This window comes from Hesperophylax consimilis, chromosome 2 (assembly GCF_061612785.1).
Source record: "Hesperophylax consimilis isolate HC1 chromosome 2, BYU_Hcon_1.0, whole genome shotgun sequence".
NCBI classification, from domain to species: Eukaryota; Metazoa; Arthropoda; class Insecta; order Trichoptera; family Limnephilidae; genus Hesperophylax; species Hesperophylax consimilis.
Window position 1 is genome coordinate 40,209,871 of NC_142837.1, and position 19,518 is coordinate 40,229,388.

General features: G+C 34.3%; 1 protein-coding gene across 1 annotated transcript in view; it reads right to left on the bottom strand.

Annotated features, from left to right (window-relative positions):
* Positions 1-19,518, bottom strand: part of LOC149426019 (uncharacterized) — a 283,598-nt gene that overhangs the window by 63,250 nt on the left and 200,830 nt on the right. The window contains exons 4-5 of the mRNA XM_089642882.1: positions 16,205-16,430; positions 10,568-10,726 (exon numbers count right to left, since the gene is read on the bottom strand). Of these exons, the coding sequence (XP_089499008.1) occupies positions 10,568-10,726; positions 16,205-16,430 (385 nt within the window). The remainder of the gene's footprint in view (positions 1-10,567; positions 10,727-16,204; positions 16,431-19,518) is intronic.

Genomic DNA, 19,518 nt, shown 5'->3' on the forward strand with positions numbered 1-19,518 from the left:
TACCATCGCAACCAATTGCCATAATTCTATCTTGGGAAACTTCTTTATGTAACAGAAACCCTGTTATCGCGGTTTGTATTCCTTTTGCTGTCCCAACATCAGGTACCACGTATCCAATGTAAATGGATCCCGGCTCTTGAATTAGTGAGATATGTTCCTCCACAACCATAGTCCTGTAGCATTTACCGCCGTTTTTAACGATATTCAAAGTTTTGTCTTTTTTCCCGTCAAAGTATAAGGCCAAGAGCTCTGTAATTGTTACATTTTCCGTTATTTTTTCTCTAGTTTTAGTTCTCTCTCTTCGTAACTTGTGCCGATCAATGACCTCAACATCAGACCCAATGTCGAACAAAATAGATGATGCTATTGCTGCTGCTGCTCTGTCAGACACTCCATACCTATCACATGTCTTCGATAACGTAGGAAAATTAAGCGTTGATTTTTTTATTTTCTTTATAATAACGCCTTTGATCATGGAGCAATCAGATTTTTCTGTCTCTGATGATGTCGCTGAAGAAATACTAGCATTTAAATCAGCTAACGTTGAAGTGCTTAAGGATGTGTTTCGGCGATTCTCTCGTTCATGGTTCCTTTTTAGAGTTTTTTGCATGTTCTTTGTAGCAGTTACGTCGATTCCGCTGATTACCACTATCCGAGACGTTCTTTGATCGGTCAAAAAAGTTTTCTCTCGTTTAGGAATCTTTTTATCCTTAGGAAAGATACATTGAGCGAATTCTTTGCACTTGCATGCTGAAATATCAAAAAGTATCTTACTTCTTTGCTGAAAACTATTAAACTCGTCCGGGGAGAGCCTCTTGATAGATTTGAGTAGATTTTTGCACTTTAGATGATATGCTTTCAACATTTGAATGATCCTTGTTCGCGCCACTGTAGGAATAGATGCCGTTTACCATATATTTTCAATTTTCGACGTTACTATGTCTGCTATCTCGCCAAAAATTGGTTCTTTTGCAGTTTCTAATTGCAATTTCAGTTGATGTCTCGTCCACTCATAGTATTTCACTACATCTTCATAAGTAGGTAGAACGTTTTCTTTCATCTCACAAACATCACCAAATAGAGCACATTTGAATACACTCCGAGTTCTTTGCATGGTTGCAACGAAAGATTATCGAACGTATTTTTAACGATAAACGAGCGTGCGACTGATCCGAGCCACGAACGATAGAGCACTGACGACGCGCGACTCGAGACGCGACAAGTGCAAGCAAGCTCAGTATCACCTCCCGCGCTTCCTCTCTCCCCTTATTTAAATTATAAAACACAAATTCGAACTTCTTTTTATTTTGTGTCAAATCTATATTATACCAAGTAAACTTTCTTTATAAAAATAGGTAGGTATGTTTATTCAAAAATATCGTACATAAACATTACTTCAAATTAGAGTGTAAAACCGATTATTTTCATAAATTCGATGCCGTTGCGGAGGCAGTTACCCTAAACCAAATGGTATAATATTTTACATGGCTTAAATTAAACCTAAAAGGCACCAAATTTTGACTCTTACATTACAATCCAGTGAAAAAAAAGATTTCACTCCACTCTAATGTTAATATTCCTCCCAAACAATGGCAGCAAATAATATTTCATATTAAAAATGGTGCTGTGCTTTGCGCTTTCTAATTTGTATTTTGATCAACATCGAATAAAAAAATGTAAGAATATACAAAAAGCAGTAAGGTCCTATGTAGGCAACCTAATACATATTTTTATAATTTCTCGATATCTATAATTTATTAATATAAAATAACTGACCAGAGATCCATAAAAATGTAAGAAATAAAAACCATCCCGCAGAACTCGAGCCGCTAGGAGGCGCTAGTGTAGAATATTGCAGATATTCCAGAAGCATTTGCAGACTATTTTAAATCAACTTATAGTAAGGAAGCTGCGGACTTGAAATCTTTTATACCTGGAAAAAATACGCCAACAAAAGCACAGAATGTTGATATTCAAAATATTACAAACACTGACATCACCGCTGCTGTTAAAAAATTAAAATCCAAAACTTCTTTTGGAACTGGATCTTATTCCGTCATTCGTGTTAAAGGGATGCTTTGAGCCCTTATTAACACCTCTCGCGTATATTTATAATCTCTCACTTAACTCCGGAATATTCCCAGACCTGTGGAAAATCTCTAAAGTTACACCGTTACATAAAACTGGTGATAAGGCTTCAGTCTCTAATTATAGACCAGTGGCGATCCTATCCTCTCCAGCCAAGTTGTTTGAACTAATAATTCATAAATGCATTTATACCCAAGTTGAACCCTTTATAATTGACCAGCAACACGGTTTTAGGTCTGGCAGATCTACTGTGTCTAATCTAATGGTTTTTACGGAGTACATATCTCAAGCTCTTGATAGTAACAATCAAGTAGATGTATCATACAATGACTTCGCAAAAGCCTTTGACTCAGTAGATCCGCTTATTCTCCTAAATAAACTCGACCAATTTGGATTTTCAGCGAAACTTCTATGTCTATTTGTAAGTTATTTCTCAAATAGACAACAATACGTAACTTATGGTATTTTCCACTCTTCCAACTTCATCACAAACTCTGGAGTTCCACAGGGGTCGAATCTTGGACCCTTACTTTTCTCGCTATTTATCAATGACATTTACCATTGCATAAAATTTTCCAAGTTTCTCTTATTCGCGGATGACATGAAACTATTCCTTTTAATAAAATCTTTGGAAAATTGCTTGCAGCTACAAAGTGATATAAATTCTATCATCGAATGGAGTCATACCAATAAATTAGGGTTTAATATTAAGAAATGCTCCATTATGTGCTACACCAAGGCAAACAAAACGATTTACTATAACTACAAAATGTCTTATTCATCTCTTCAGCACATTGTTATTTCAAGAGATTTGGGAATCGCATTTGATACGCACTTAACATTTCACGTCCACATAGAAACGATATGCAACAAAGCTTTAAGAATGCTAGGATTTGTGCTAAGCAACTCCAGACATTTTTGCAGCTCGGCCGCGATTCGTGTGCTATACTATAGTTTAGTACGTAGCATTTTGGAAAGTGGTTCTGTAATATGGGGACCAATGGATTTAACTTACTCTCAAATGATAGAGAAAGTACAAAAGAAGTTTCTGAGATATTTATATCTTAGAGAATTCGGATATTATCCCTGGTTATATCCATCAGCCTTTTTGTCCGGCATGCTGGGTATTAATAGCCTCACCGATAGAAGGAAAACTGCTTTGCTGATAACAGCATATAAACTTCTAAATGGTAACGTCTGTATTCCCGATATTATAGAAAAATTTGAGTTTTATGTCCCCGACAATTATACAAGAGCGCGCAGGCACAGAACCTTTGTCGTTCCAAAATGCAGAACCAACTTACCATTAGTAATGCCGCTCGGAAAAATGATTATGTTACTAAATTACCTGTCCCCTGATATAGATATTTTCCAACTTAATATTCACCAGTTCAAAAACGCTATTATTACTTAATAAATTAAAATAAAATGTATGTTTATTATTGGTTATGTATAACTGTAAATGTGCATTTAAAATAAAATAAATAAATAAATAAATAAATAAATATTTACTGTTCATAATCACCTTCAACATAGCAACTAGAACTACTCGAACAAAAATTATTTTTAATTGTAATCTAATAACAATATCAGGAATGAGTCAAGTAGGTACTCGCTTGTACCTAGATTACTTGCAGTTGGCAATACTTTCGCAGAAATAGTTAGATGTGTTCAACTGCACGGAGTATAGTTACAAGAAGGCTATAATAATATATTTCAATAATATAGACAACTATCTGACGTGTACCCGGCATTTCTCGAATTTTCTCTACTTTCAATAATATAATACTTGTGTCTAGTGTGGTAGTCGAAAAGCATGTAAAAAACCTGTATCCAAATATATTTTTATGAATAAAGAAAAAAAAATAATAATAATATCTTTATATTATGTATATATAAACCCTGCGGAAGAAATTGTCTAAATGATAGTGAATACCCTATTACAACTCCGTTGCATAACTTAGAAGAACTAAGCGCACAAACAGACAGACGCGGATAATGACTTTGTTTTACACTACTTAGAGATTAAGGTTAGCATAAAACTTTTCTTCTGCATTGAGTTTCTATATAGCTAAAGTAAAATTTTATTTCATGTTTATTGTTGCACCAAACTATTATGTATTTCAAATGTTAGTAAAAGCCTTTACGGGAGTATAATATATTATTAAATATGGCCTAATATCAGAATGCATGAGAAATGTCAGAAGTTTATTTTATTTTTTTTTACATTAGATACATTTCAAGCAGACATAACAGTAATAACATAGCATTATGAGAGCATATATTTAAAATGAGTAGGTACAAGTGTTATTATGTTTTGTTAGGTCGAATTTAGTTCCTAGCTAGGCAGATTGCCTGTTCTAAGGAACCAAATGTTTGTGAAATGCCAAATTTAATTTAATTTTTACCCTTTTTTTTGAATTAAGTATACTTATATTAAGTTTTTACTAAATTTAACATTAATAGGTAAACATGTATAGTTTTAAGTGACATTATATTATAGTTTTTCAGTCTTATATTAAGTTTTTACTAAAAGTGACATTAATAGTTAAACATGTATAGTTTTAAGTGACATTATATAATAGTTTTTCAGTCTTATATTAAGTTTTTACTAAAAGTGACAATAATAGGTAAACATGTATAGTTTTAAGTGACATTATATAATAGTTTTTCAGTCTTATATTAAGTTTTTACTAAAAGTGACAATAATAGGTAAACATGTATAGTTTTAAGTGACATTATATAATAGTTTTTCAGTCTTATATTTATATTTAGAAGTAGAAGGTATTTTCTCTATTCGAAGGTATTTGCTGGTAGCACCATAATATGTACTCGTAGATATACACATACAACATCAACTTTATGGCTGAATATAGAATAGGTACATTTTTCACTGAAAGAAATTTTTGATGGAATCCCATTGTTATGGAAATCCACACCCCTGAAGAAACTCAATTTTCATCGAAACACCCGCCATTTATTTAGTCTTTGTTATTAAAGTTTTTTTTCCACTTTCTATTTTTATCTGTAGAATTGTGTTCTATACAAAGCCGAAAATTCTTAAAACTTCATGAATAATTCAGCGTCAAGACATACAATTTAAGTTTTCATTCTTGTTATAATTCATTCTAAAGAATTCTCAATTTTTCCAACCCTTCGCGTTTCCTTTCTTCACTTAAATAAATGACGATGGAAGAACTTTCTTTCTCACTCAAACTGACCGAGGTATCAATACTCGAATTCGGACCAAGTTGGAAACTACAGGAAGTTTTAAAACTAATGGGAATCGAGAAACTTTCTCTTGAGAGAAAAGTTTTCCGACTTCAAACATTAGTTTGACCGGTCGTAATCACTCTTGCTTAGCAAATTTGCTCGAATTGCGTTTTTGATAAAATTGAATTAAATAAAGTTCTACTGGAAAAAGAGTTAGAAACATGTAACTTTGAGCTTTTAAGCTAAAGGTGTTTTAGAAAACCAGTACTTCTCTAGAAATCCACTTAGGAAATTACAAAAATACATTGTTTTTAACAGAGACATCTTTGCAAATATTTTTGCGACGAACTTCGAAAAAAACGTCTTCAGGTTAGTAAATTAATCAATTTATTTGAAACAAACAGTTATATTATAAAATATAATAATTACAAAGTTTACTTAACTTATGAAAAGCCAATTAAGTTTCATTTATTAAATAGGTATATTTAAACAATTACAAATACTCAATAAAACACAACAAAATAAATAATAATATAAGAAAAGCAAAAATTAATATTTTTAATCATGTAATAGATTCAGCAAGTCTTCGCGATTCAACACACCTTTAAAAAGCGATATAAAGTCATTAAAAGTGATCACATGCTTAATGTTTAGTGTTCAACAAAATCTAGATGAAATAAGTTACGTAAGTTAGGTTATTATGTTGTTTTTTTCTTCGGTTTTAATGACTTTAATAACTTTTCAAAGGCGTGTAGAATTGTTATTGTATTGAGTTATCACAGAAATCCAATATCAATGTATTGTCGCTATACAAACAAATTATCGTTTTAGTAAAAATTTGTATTATACTCATTATATTTCATGTTTTTCTTGGAATTGAAGATCATGAATATGTTTTTTTTAACCGAACCGGTAGCCCAAAACTAATCGCTTGCTGGCAGACCACGAAAAGTTTTCTCATTTATTCCGTCGATCTTACGAGGGATAATATGTTTCCACTTTACAGACGGGTGACCCAGTGACATAGGCGACCTTTTCACCGAGTGAAATGTTGTAAAGTTATCTATGTTAACACCGAACTCAGGGTGATAACTACCCCTCGATTGCAAAATCCTACACAGAGAAAAATGAGTATTGCTAATTTATTAAGAATCTATTCAAATTATTTGTAACCCGGATAAAAACGGGATTGCAGGCATAAATGAATGAATTAATAGGTTTTCTTAGACTGAGACAAGCTACGAATGACTATTTTTACTACTCCTACTACCGTCGTTATAAGCGGAAAATTTTGCAAGTGCTAATGAAGGAGGACTTAGGTCTCTGCGGATTCAAAATGCGACGCCTGGTAGAGAACCCGATGTATTTTACCAATGGCTACTAAACGGTGGTTATATAATAATAATATTTATGATTACTTCAAAAAATATGTAATCAAAGAGAACCACCGTATCTTAATAATAACGATACTTGAACTAAGGCTGGAACTAATCAACAGAATTCTGAGCGAAATTTAAACTCATTTCTTCAGAAATCATTCCAAAGCAAGGATAAAAGAGGATTTTTTTCTTTTTGTCTTTGGCTTTCACTGTTTAAAGTTCAAAAGTGTTCTTGGTCAACGATCAAAGGACAGACAAAAGGAATGTGAATTGAAATCCGTTTTCAGAGCTAGCCAATAGAGCCATTATAATATTACCATTTCGCAATATTGTACAACTTTGGGTGCCCTCTGTTTTTATTGTACAACTTTGGATGCCCTCTGTTTTTACTGTAAAACATTGTTTGCCCTCTGTTTTTACAAATATTTATTTTCATCTACTTATCTAACCCGTTATGTTATATTTGAAAAACGCAAAAAAAGTAAAAATTTGTATTTATTATATAAAAACGTTTTCATATTTTTAGAAATCTATTTTATATTTTTTAACGTCAAAGAAAAAGTTCACCTTAATTTTGTGTTGATTTTTAAACCATAGAAATATTACAATAGCTACTATAATACCCAGTGGCGGTTCATGGTCCTTTTCACTGAGGGTTTAGAATATCAAGAGAAGAATCATTTCAACAAATTTTATGAATTTTCCTCATTTTTAATTTCGAGCCCCTTTTCACACCAACTCGCTTAATTATTTTTTTTTATGTAAACAATACTTCATTTCGCCATTGTAAATTTTGGGTAAAACCAACAAGAATAACTGTGAAAAATTAAATTATACAACTCCTGAAACTAAAGAAGAGAAAGCGAAAAACAATGTTGCATTTTTTGTTTTTTTTTTATTTGCTACAATATTTTTTACATTTCAAAGTTTTCCAGTAATGTTGGCCTCACTGGGTGGCTTGTCCGTGCTGAGGCCTTCATTTTATAATATGAAAATATAATCTACAAAATACATTTAAAGAGAAAATAATACATTTAAGATAAAATCTTGTGTGTTTGTGAGTGATGTGCGTTTATATTGGTTTTGTGTGTTACGTGTAGGTTTTATTTTATGCTATGACATTTTGGTAATATTGTCTTTTTTGTTCTTTAATCCATTTTGTAATTTTGTGTGTGAATTTATTTTTATTTTCCTCAATTTCAATTTCAAGTTTTACTAGCATTACTAGCGACTTAAGACAAAATCTGTTTTACTAATGGATTTACAAATGTCAATAAAAGTAAATGGTTGGAGAAATGAAGGAATAAATAAATAAAAATGTAGAAATATTTACTATAAAGAAAAATAACATGTAGTGCAAAGTTCAGATGCAAGTAAGGGCATGTGACATAAAACATTCTCTATCGCGGCGCACAAAGATCGTCTTATTTTGGCGTAGATTTTAATATTTCACCGTCAGGGGGATCGTGTGGTTTTTTTGTGCTGACTTTTCTGTAACGCACAGCATGGGAATACTGGGTTGCTCTTTGAACGTATTTTTCGGTAGCGTCGATTTTAAAGTCAGAATTTTATTGGCGCGCTGTTGATAATATGCTAATATGATTCAAGTTTGTCTCATATTTTTAATAGGGGCTTACTGCACAAATGCACTTTTGAGAATATCACACAGAATTTACCTTGTGGGATTTTCGCTACATACTAAACCGTATTTTTATTTGTTTTCTTCCAATGTATTAAAACTTTCAACACAAAAATAAGCCCCTCCAGTAAAATGAATGTACGAATGACGCCAACCCACACATTCCCATTTAAATAACAAAATTTGAACCCCAAATAATAACGACCTATTTCTGGCAGAGCCCATAACCCCAAGATAAGCGAATGACCGAGCTTATTGCGAATTCTCATTTCCTTTTCAGATTCAACGAGCGATGTGTCCTCGCGGTGAGATTAATCTTCCGGTCCAACTCAGTTCACGGGACATTTAATATCGCGGAGGCTACGGCCGTATGAACGAATGTGGGGCGGAATCGATAAATATCATTTCCCGTTTTATTAGCGGCCAGTAAAAGAAATGAACGGAACACGAAAGCCATTGTAATAACATTGTGTTGGGAATAATGTCCGGTCGTAAACAACTTTGCTTCATGAGAATAGTGTGTTCCGGAGTTCTGAATCTATCATTGAAAGACAATGGAATTTTATGTGCGTCGTATTATATTTGCTTTATAGAGTTTTAGTTGCTTTCTCTTTCCCCTACAGAGATAAATAATACATCTGAATGTCAAACGATTTATAAAAATATTGGGGTCTTAGTCTAATCTGATATGTTTGTATCTCACTAATTTGGAAGGTACCTACCAGATACGACAACTTTCTATATCTTGCATTTGACAAACGGTAAGCAATTAAGCGTTTAATTTAATAAATTGAAATCAAAAAAGAATAAATCTAAATGAAACAAGAAAAAATAAGAGTAAAAATATAACGCATACAACTAGGAATCGAACCCAGGATCTCTTGTTTTACTCAATGGTCGATTGGTTTAACACTTACGTACCGAACTGACGAAACACGGGTTCACAAACGAGTATTTTATACTGTATCTCAGTTGTTTTTTACACTGCATATTTTAGGTAATCCTAGAAAAACTGTTCAGTTATCTTACTTCGGTTTGGTAACATCGCCTGGCGTTTCCCTGTTCCTCTACCTACCACCAACTGTCTACCGAATACTGCACGTGGCGAGTCCTAGCGATCTTTTATTTTCTTTCTGTCAGACGACAATAATTCCTAAAACTGAAGTTTCGGAGTTTATGTTCAATTAACTGGAATAATTTGTTGAAGTATATACACATCAATGTATTATTTAATCTTCGAAGAAAAAAGATAATAGTAACAAATCCAATGAAACATGAAACAAACAAAATAACAACCTAAAAAAAAAAAAAATTATAAATAGATGTTTTTAAAAATATGTATTTCTTCATTTGTTTGGTTAGGATAGGCATTTATTTTGTATTTTAACTGTTGTAATGTCATACAGCGTATATGTCCGCGTGTGTTTTCGTTATTGCCACTAAGTTGATAAAATGCATTGTCATCGACAACGAGTCTATCTTCTAAGTTTCAGCTCAATCGGATGAAGGAAAGTGGTTAATTTCCACTTTGAAGATTTGCATTGATTCATTTACGAAAACAAAATCGAAATTCAAATAGATAATTTCATAAAAAGGTAACAGTCGCAACTGGGAATTGAACCCAGATCCTCGGTCTTACCAGGAAAATACTCAATCCCAAATCGAGATACTGAGGCCTTTTAACAATCTACTTTTTACAAAAGAACTTTGTGGCCCGATTTTAATTAAATATTAATAACACTTAGTTTTAAGTAATGTTTTTAATAATATCTAATCTACTGCCAACACTTATTTTACGGTTGTTTTTTATATCTAATACTTACGTGTCATTTTAATTTTAAGTATACTTGTATCCTGATGAAGGAACCATTGATTCAGAATCATATTGATTTTTATCTTTCAAAACAGTAGTTCATATTTTTTTAAGTAATATCTCTAATTAATTCAAATATTGCAATGTTCTACACGAATTGTTTAAAAACCTCACGTTTAAGATTTGGCCAAGATGAACCTAGGTTAATGTTATTTGTTTATAGCAGTGGTATTCCTTCTTGAATTCATGTTTGCACAAAGAAAATAGACTTGATGATTCGTAGTCAATTATTTCACTATTTGTTGCCACGTATTTTCTCTTTATTGAAGAGGAAAGCCGAAGAACCAACAAAGAGTCCTAATTAAGTCTCAACAGATTAAATAACAAAGCCAATTAAGCCATAGACTAATAAACACCAGGAGCACATAAACTTACCTAGCATATTAAATCCATTGATTCCAAAAAGGGCGGCATCTCCCTGCCCGCCTGGGAACACGTACAGCGTCGGGTGGCTGAAACGGATATTTCCCACTATGTCACTTGACTCGAGCAACTGCTCGATGCTTGCGGGCACAAGGTATGGCTCCACGTAAGCTGAAACAAAATTAGACACGTTACAAATCATACAATCACGGTAAAGATACACAAAAGTATAAGGAGCGCAACAAGGTAGGGGTTTATTCGACCAACGTCACACGAAATCAAATAGAGTGAAGGCAATACCAACGATAACTCCATTGTAACCTGTCATTTTTTCTTGTAAACGACGCATATAACAAAAATAGTGGTTACAAAGCACCTCTCTGCGACAGGAACATAAATTAGGTTTGTTTGATGTACCATAATAATATTTCAGTTCAGACAAAAGTATCAGGAGCACAAATAATCGAATGGGTTATTGGATCAAAATAGCACGAAATCAAATAAAGCATTGAATGCTTGTACCTGGATTTGTTGGATTTGTTGTACACTTGTTCTACATTTCAACATTGTACATTTGTTGTATATCTGTTGTAGACATGTACTTGGGCTTGTTGGATATATCAAAATACTATGTCAGTGCAGACAAAAGTATCAGGAGCACAAATTATTGAATGGGTTATTGGGTCAAAAGAGCACAAAATCAAATAAAGAATTAAATGCTTGTACCTGAACCACAGACATAAGAATATATAGACTAGAAATTAAAGGTGAGGGGTAAAATCAACTGTTGAAGAACGAAGGGGGTAAAGCTGACTGTGATTCGTCAATAAATCAATCTGACAGTATATAGGCATCTCGCACTTTAATATCACCATTTAGTTCTTAAAAGTAAAATCTGCTTTTGAATGAATAGACATTTTTACATGGGAGCGCAAATTACTCGCCACGTTATGAACAAATTTGCGAAGTCCAAATTCGGCAAAAAAAAATCTTCTATTTTCAGAGTCGAATATTTTGTTTACGTATTTAGTTAAGACACTTTTATAAGTGTTCATAATTTACTTCCCAGTAACAACGATGCGCACACTTGAGAATCGCTACATTCGACCAGATGTATCTCGATGTAATAGTATATGTTTCTACAACTGATTCATATTATACGATATGAATAAGCTTAAAATGATGCTTACATATGGAATGTAATACGACAATTGGGTTTATTCTCTTTTTCACATCTATTTTTACAAGTTTTCATATCACAAGCCACTATTTTGCCGTGTTATTTCATAAAATGCTTCGACCATAGCTCGACGCTAGTTCGAACAAGAATGATGACGTCACATTCTCAAGATTCACGGGAAGCCATACGCGAGCCCAGCCGGCTCCAATGGAACCGGTATGGGGAGTGGGGAATAATACGCTTTTAATCACTTAGGGCAGGTCTACTAATATTCATATGTCTATGACCTGAACCAATTTGCATTAGAATGGGGATGACAGCAAACAGCAAACGGCTTAATGTTTTCAATAAATTTTGCAATCCAATAGTCTTCGAAAAGAATGTCTACACGATTTCTTTCCTATGTCTACAATTTCCTTTTACTAGCAAAGATCTATGAGGATGCACTTTATTAAAGAGGGTAGCGATGTGAAATGTTTTCAGAAGCAGTGTATTCTGAATTCCTTTTATAAAGCCGTGGACCGGGTACTGGGAAGTGAAATTGAACAATGCTTGGATTTTTCCTACCCTCCAGGATCACAAAAGCGTGAGAAAATTGGAAAAGACTCGTAACGCTGAGATGGATGGTATTGAAAACAATCTATACAATATACTTACTTACCTTTTTTATAAAATTATTACAAATATTTGTATTGCTTCTTTGTGATGAATAAATAGAATTGTGGATATGAAATGGCGAGTTCAGTAATGCTGCCATGAAAACGTGTTTTAAGCAATAACAAGTCGTCTGTAATATCAATACAAATTGAAAATATCTCCCGAGTAAAAATAAATGCCGCCGACGGGAATTGAACCTGCGCCTTCTGATGTCCAGTCAGACGCTCTGGACCACTGTCCTACGTCGGCTGATTTCCAACACGGCAAATAATTCAATATGTACTATTACTTCAACCAACAAATCACTGCTTATTATTTTTTTTTTCTATCTGTAAACAATTTTATTTTTGTAGGAAAGACTTTGTTAGTGCTAAATTTCCCACTAGATGGCGTCGAGACATATTATATCTACATTTGTTGGTGAAATATTTGGACTTGTCAAATATTATTATTTTTTTAAATGATAAACTAATGTTTATAAGACAATTAATGAAAAACGATTGTCTTATAAACATTAACAAAAATAATGAAAATTTGTGTTTAAATTTCTGTATATATTAGCTATTTTTTGTGAATACCGCCCAAGATCAATTTAGAAGGTGGGTTTGAGTTTGCGGGTATGAGAGAGACTATTTGATCAACAGATTCCTACCTAACCCTGATATGTATTTTTTTTTACAAAACTTTATCTCCTTTTTCATCATGAAAACTTTCCACACAGATGACATAAGCCTTGGGTGTAATTATTATCATCAAAACCTCCTATGTGGGTTAATGTACAAAAAATGGCATCTATAATTGGGGTATGTTGAGAAGGAAGCGCGGCTGAAGCCATTTCAACTAACGATTCGATTCTGAAAGGTGGTCTTTCACCAGGGCGATACTGAAAGGATCTACTACTAAATCTGAATATAATATCTGCATTTGGTTTGTTATTGATTGCAGAAAGTGAAAAAAATAATTCGGTTTCGCATACTGCTCTGCAAAATGACATATTCTATAGAAACACTTGCACCGTAGGAGACACAATACCAAACTACATTTCGCATTGCTTTCGCTGTCTCTTGCTATTTGGTATAGTAATCGAGTTTAGCCGCGTTGACAACTGTAGACTGATTGGCATTCATAAATGGTAATTGCAATTCCGCCCGCGCCTCTGAAGCGACTAGTTTGCCATCGGTTAAGTTCGTACTGTTCGCTGCGAAGTTGTTCTATTGGTAGCTAGTGGAATGCCGAGCTGAATACGACAAATTTTCTACGAATCCGCTGAAATCTATTCGTGGATTGATTGTGGGACAAATTGCTAGAGCGTTTGATAAAATGATTTTACTTTAATTGGGACTGATTTAGAGATGGAATTTTTACTTTGAATCGGAAATGTACTAAATATTTTTCTTAGCTATTTATGGAAGCCAAGATAGTTACATTAAAGTCAACTATATATGGCAGCTTTGGCAGTTTCTAGAGATATTAATAGAAAAATGGCAAAACATAATGAAGATATGGTTGATTCCCGTTGAAGTCCCGTTGAAGAATTATGCCTTCCACCACAATTTGTTAATAAAATATTTCAGAGACCCATTTTACATCATTTTCTGAGATTCCTCTACCTGAGAGAATATGGCTACTACCCGTGGCTCTAACCTACTGACTTTCTCTTGGGTATGCTCGGTATGAACCATCTACGGGTCAGAAGAGATGTGCAATGTGCATATTGTATTCTTCAAACTGATTCGTGGATGGTTTGAAATTCCGACTATCATGGAGAGTATTAGTCTCTATGTTCCTGATGGTTATCTCCGTCATCGACAGGACTCGGCCTGCAGGACCAACTTGCCAATGGTCATGCCGGTAGAGAGAGCAGTCTTGCTGTTGAACAGAATCGATTCGGATATCGATATATTTAGCATCGATGAAGCTGCCTTTAAAAGGCAAGCTCTATTGATGCTGGTATAGTTGATACACCGCTTATTTATTATGGAAAACCATTTTAAAAATGAACTTAAAAATGAATTAAAATGTAATTTTGTAATGTTTTTAAAGGAATAAACAAATTGAATTGAATTGAAATTGAATCATGTTTATCTCATTCCAACCATGGTCTACGTTCCCAAATACAACGTTTAAGGGGCTGAAAGATTACGCCATACGCACCATAGCCACGAGAATATAGCGCGCTTGTGGCATAATCTCTCACAGGCTTTACATAGTCTCTCGACTAACAATCCAGAAGTCGCGAGTTCAAATCAAGATTAATTTATGTCATTTCATGCTTTAATCATTAAATTAATATGCGGTATATTTTTGGTACGTATCATAGAGGAAGATACTCTCAGTATCTTCCTGGTGTAAGACCACCTTTCAAAATTGTAATGTTGCTTGAAATAGCTTTAGCCGTGTTTGGTGACCAAATATGAATAGCCAGGTAAATCCCCACTTTCCCTTCTCCAAAAGCTCCAGCATTACATCATACCCCACTAGGGGATGTCATAGTCTCATTGGCTCCAGACAGTTTTGAGAAGTTGGGACTGTTACTAATTGCAAACTGTTGTGGACTTCTATTCATATTTTCATTGTAATTTCTAAAACACGATATACTACACAGTATGTTAAATAAAATAAAATAAAAGGAATTTATCAAAATTAGCAAATAATGCCAGTCGAAGTTTTACAATGTGATGTTTACTTTTTTTAAAGGATATTATCATTGTAGAAACATCGAAATGTTGACCTCTCAAAATAACCCCGCAATACTCTGAATAAGTGAGTCGCTGCATATTGTGCATTTCACTCCTCCTTCTGAGTTGCATCAAGAGAAATCCGAGCATGCCTCGTAAAAAGTTAGTTGGATAAAATCTGAGCTGAGTGGCTTCCACATTTTAAAGTTGCTGTAGGTAAGTTACGTGCATTTTCCGGGGTTTCTTTGTCGTTAACTAATGCAAAACTCAGGCAAAGTCTTACAAGCGTTGTTTATAATCAAATTCAGCCATCATTTAGCTATGATTTGGTATAAACCATGCATAACCTCACTTTTAATAGCGGTCTAACATATTTACTCCAATGGGCGTCAATTTACAGAGATGTCAATTAAGGATGAAGTAGTTTCACGATCTGTCAAGATATCAGAGAAGTTGTTTTTTTTTTTTTAATAATCAATGAAACAATTCGGTATGATGCCATTTGGTGGCATAGGAGATGGTTATTGACATGGGAACATTAATAGTAGTTAACCCGCGATGAAAAGTTGATGAATAAAGCCAAAAGAAATTGTTGGTATGGTTGGCGCCGCTTCGGGAATGATTATTGAGTAGTTAACCAACACCTCGATCATAGGTCACTCCAAGTGGTTCGCTACGTTTGGTGATTAAGCAAGTGGATTCATGGGTGAATTTTTGGTGGTGATGCGTCTGTTCACCTACTGCGTGGCAGGCTGATGGAGACTGGTTAAGGGAGACCTTTCGACCTCTTCAGCAGAACTCTTGACCCATCGACTTGCATCGTAGTGGGAGGAATGGATTCATACGTTTGTCACTTCTGGATACACTGACTACCAGATTCATATCCACCCCTCACACCCTTTTCCTTCTAAGAAATTCCCTTCTTTCCTTTGCTTAAAAATACCCTACGCCGCACAACATCCCCAAAAATGACATAGGAACTGAGGGAAGTTATTTTCCTCAGGGCTTCGTGTGTGGACCTAATTTAAAATAAATAAAAAATGATAAAGCCATTGAGCTGGAATCGGTTGGGTTAAGGTCAGATTTAAGTTAGGTTAAGTAAAGTTTGACGAGATTATCAGTAATGGTACTCACCAATAAATTTTTCGATAGCTTCGCAGCTAGGGTCCAGAACCTCTTTGGGGTTGACGCGAATGCGGCACTGGCGTGCGAAGGGCAGGCCGGGCAGCCGTTGCCACTCCGCAGTGGGCATGGCGCAGTGAATGTCGATAGTCACAGAGTTTTCATAGGCGCGGATTACGCGCTGCACTTCGTTCTCCTGCAGGGCGTCGCAGAAATCCGCCAGGGAGAGGGTTCCATCCTGCAATACAAATACATTGTTATATCCGAACACATTGCAAGGGTGAACTGAAATTATGGAAATAAAATACAGTTAAGTTAATACAATCAAGCAGTTTTCGTTGGAAAATCACGTTAAGGGAGCTGAAAAACTAAAGATATGCATTTAATCTATTCCTATAACTTAGACTTATATTAATTTTTCGGAATAACTTTATTGAGTAAAACCTCAAATTGTAATATTTAATTATTGAAGACAATATTAGCGATTTCTAAACGAAAATCTGAAACAGAAAAATCAGAAAAGGATACGGTCACATCTAGGACTCGAACCCAGGACCCTTGTCTTTCCGGGACACCGCTCTACCAACTGAGCTAATGGGACCCTATCCCCCTCGGTCACTTTTAACTGTATTCGATCGTTGGTACTTCGAATAAGAAGTACCAACGATCATACATAAAGATAGTTGCCAATAAAAATGTGCGGTGAAAAAATGAAGACAATGTTGTTAGTTCTTATTCGAAGTATGATAAAGTTAAAAATGACCGAGGGAGATAGGGTCCCATTAGCTCAGTTGGTAGAGCGGTGTCCCGGAAAGACAAGGGTCCTGGGTTCGAGTCCTAAATGTGACCGTATCCTTTTCTGATTTTTCTGTTTCAGATTTTCGTTTAGAAATCACTAATATTGTCTTCAATAATTGCTTAGACTTATAAATTATTACGCTTCTTAGTATATACCAGCTGACGTGACCCGGTGCTGCTCAGAGAGTTATTAATGGTCTGGGGTAAAGTTTTGAGGTTTTTTAGATGTCCATTTCCATAGTGCATTATTTTGATGTATATCATAAAGCTTAGCCAGCCTTAGTATTTTTTTACGACTTGATTACAAAACACAGACTTTCTCTACTTATCTTAAATATTATACGCATGTATTATATATATAAATCTTTCGAAAAATAATTTCTAAATGATAGTGAAAACCCTATCAAAATATTATAAGAACTAAGCGCACAAACAGACAGATCCCTTTCAGACGAAAATGTCTTTCGAACTGCTTTTGTAATAAAATAATAAAAAATAACTACAATCAAACTCTAAGAAAAAGCAATTTCCTTTCCATTAAAAAATCCTTGGAATTTTTAATGAAGAAATTTGCATTTGTATATAAAGTGAAAGAAAAAAAAATTCTCTTCTTCTTGAGAATTTCATTAAAAACAATAACCAAGTTTAAAAAATCAAAATACGAGAGAGAAATTCTTTTTTTATTAATTTCAAATGAGAACATTCATTATTCAAGGAATTTCAAATCAGATAGATCGAATGATTGAGAAGTACCTAATTTTCTTCCCAAGAGAAGTTTTCTCTGTAAAATATAATAATTATGCAAGAATTCTTCGAGAGTTTTCAAGAAATAAAGTTAATATGTTTTTATATATAATGTCTCGTGTCTATGATGTACGAAGTATGTATGAATAATGAGTAAGTTATGAAAAGCTTAAAGTTATGGTGTTTGAAAGAGAGAGTACGAAAACAGTGTGCAATATAGTTGTGAATGAGGAACACTTGGAGCAGATGGATGAGTTTGGTATTTAAGGAGTATGTTTACGAGAGATGGGAAGGCTGACAGAGATATTAAAAGAAGTGTAAATGCAGGTAACTCCATTAATGGGGGACTGAACGCAGTTGGCGCTAACAAAAAATTGTCCAAAGAAGCCAAGCTAGCAGTCCAAAATGGAGTTCTGGTGCCTACTCTGATAAATGGAAGTGAGGCATGGAACAGGCAGAGAAAGGATGAAAGTAGACTGAAAACTGTAGAAATGAGATCCCTGAGGAGTATGTGTGGTAAAACCATGTATGATCGTGTGAGAAATATGGAGATCAGCAAAAAGTGCAAGGCTGATGTAAGCGTAGTGAGTAAGATCAAGAAAGGGACGCTTAGATGGTTTGGGCATGTATAGCGAAGTAGCGAAGAAAGGAGTGTAAGGATAATATACGATGCAAATGTGAATGAGGCAAAGAGTGTGTGCCAAGACCGAGTTGTTTGGCGGTCCGTCCTCTCTGCCTACCCTTGCGGTGAAACGGTGTGATGTTTAGTTAGTTAATTAAAAAAACGTAGTGCTTTAAAGCACTAATTTATTTTACTAACCGGTTTCGTTTGGCTTGAGCTTCATCAGGGTAACAACATAAAATCAATTTAATATAAAGCCTACCAAGCAAAGCCGGTTGGTAAATTAAAATAAATTAATTTTTTATACCAAAGTTTTTTTAGTTTAAAAAAATAAAAAAGGTAACAGTCTCATCTGGGAATCGAACCCAGGATCTCTTTCTTACTGGGATAACGCCACTAACCACTCTGCAATTGGGATCTAATTATTTTAGTCATTATTGTCGATTTCATATTTCAAATTCAGAATTAACAATATTATCTTCAACTAATTTTGTCCCATAATTTTGGTTGCTATCTTTTTAAGATGATTTTATAGTTGTAAAGAATTTATTTTGGTAATTTTTACTTACCATTTTTAATACGCATTTAAAAAAACTAACATTTGATTTAACTCAATGACAATAAACAACGACTATTTGCATATACTATCGTGGAAAATAGAGCTATTTAATATTAATTTCGCAAATATTTAATATAAGCGAAATCTGCTAATTTACGCACCATTTTGGAAGAATATCGAAGTAAAATCGCGTTTGTTTGTAGGAACGGTCGGCACTGCCAACCTTACAAAAGAAAACACAACAGCTAGAAACGCGGAAAATGACTACAAAATTGAATACGAAAATATAAAAATAACTAGCTGACGTGTACCCGGCCTTGCTGTGGGTTATCCTTAGGAGATAGACATGTAACTAGCAGACGTGTACCCGGCCTTGATGTGGGTTATCCTTAGGAGATAGACATGTAACTAGCTGACGTGTACCCGGCCTTGCTGTGGGTTATCCTTAGGAGATAGACATGTAACTAGCTGACGTGTACCCGGCCTTGCTGTGGGTTATCCTTAGAAGATAGACATGTAACTAGCTGACGTGTACCCGGCCTTGCTGTGGGTTATCCTTAGAAGATAGACATGTAACTAGCTGACGTGTACCCGGCCTTGCTG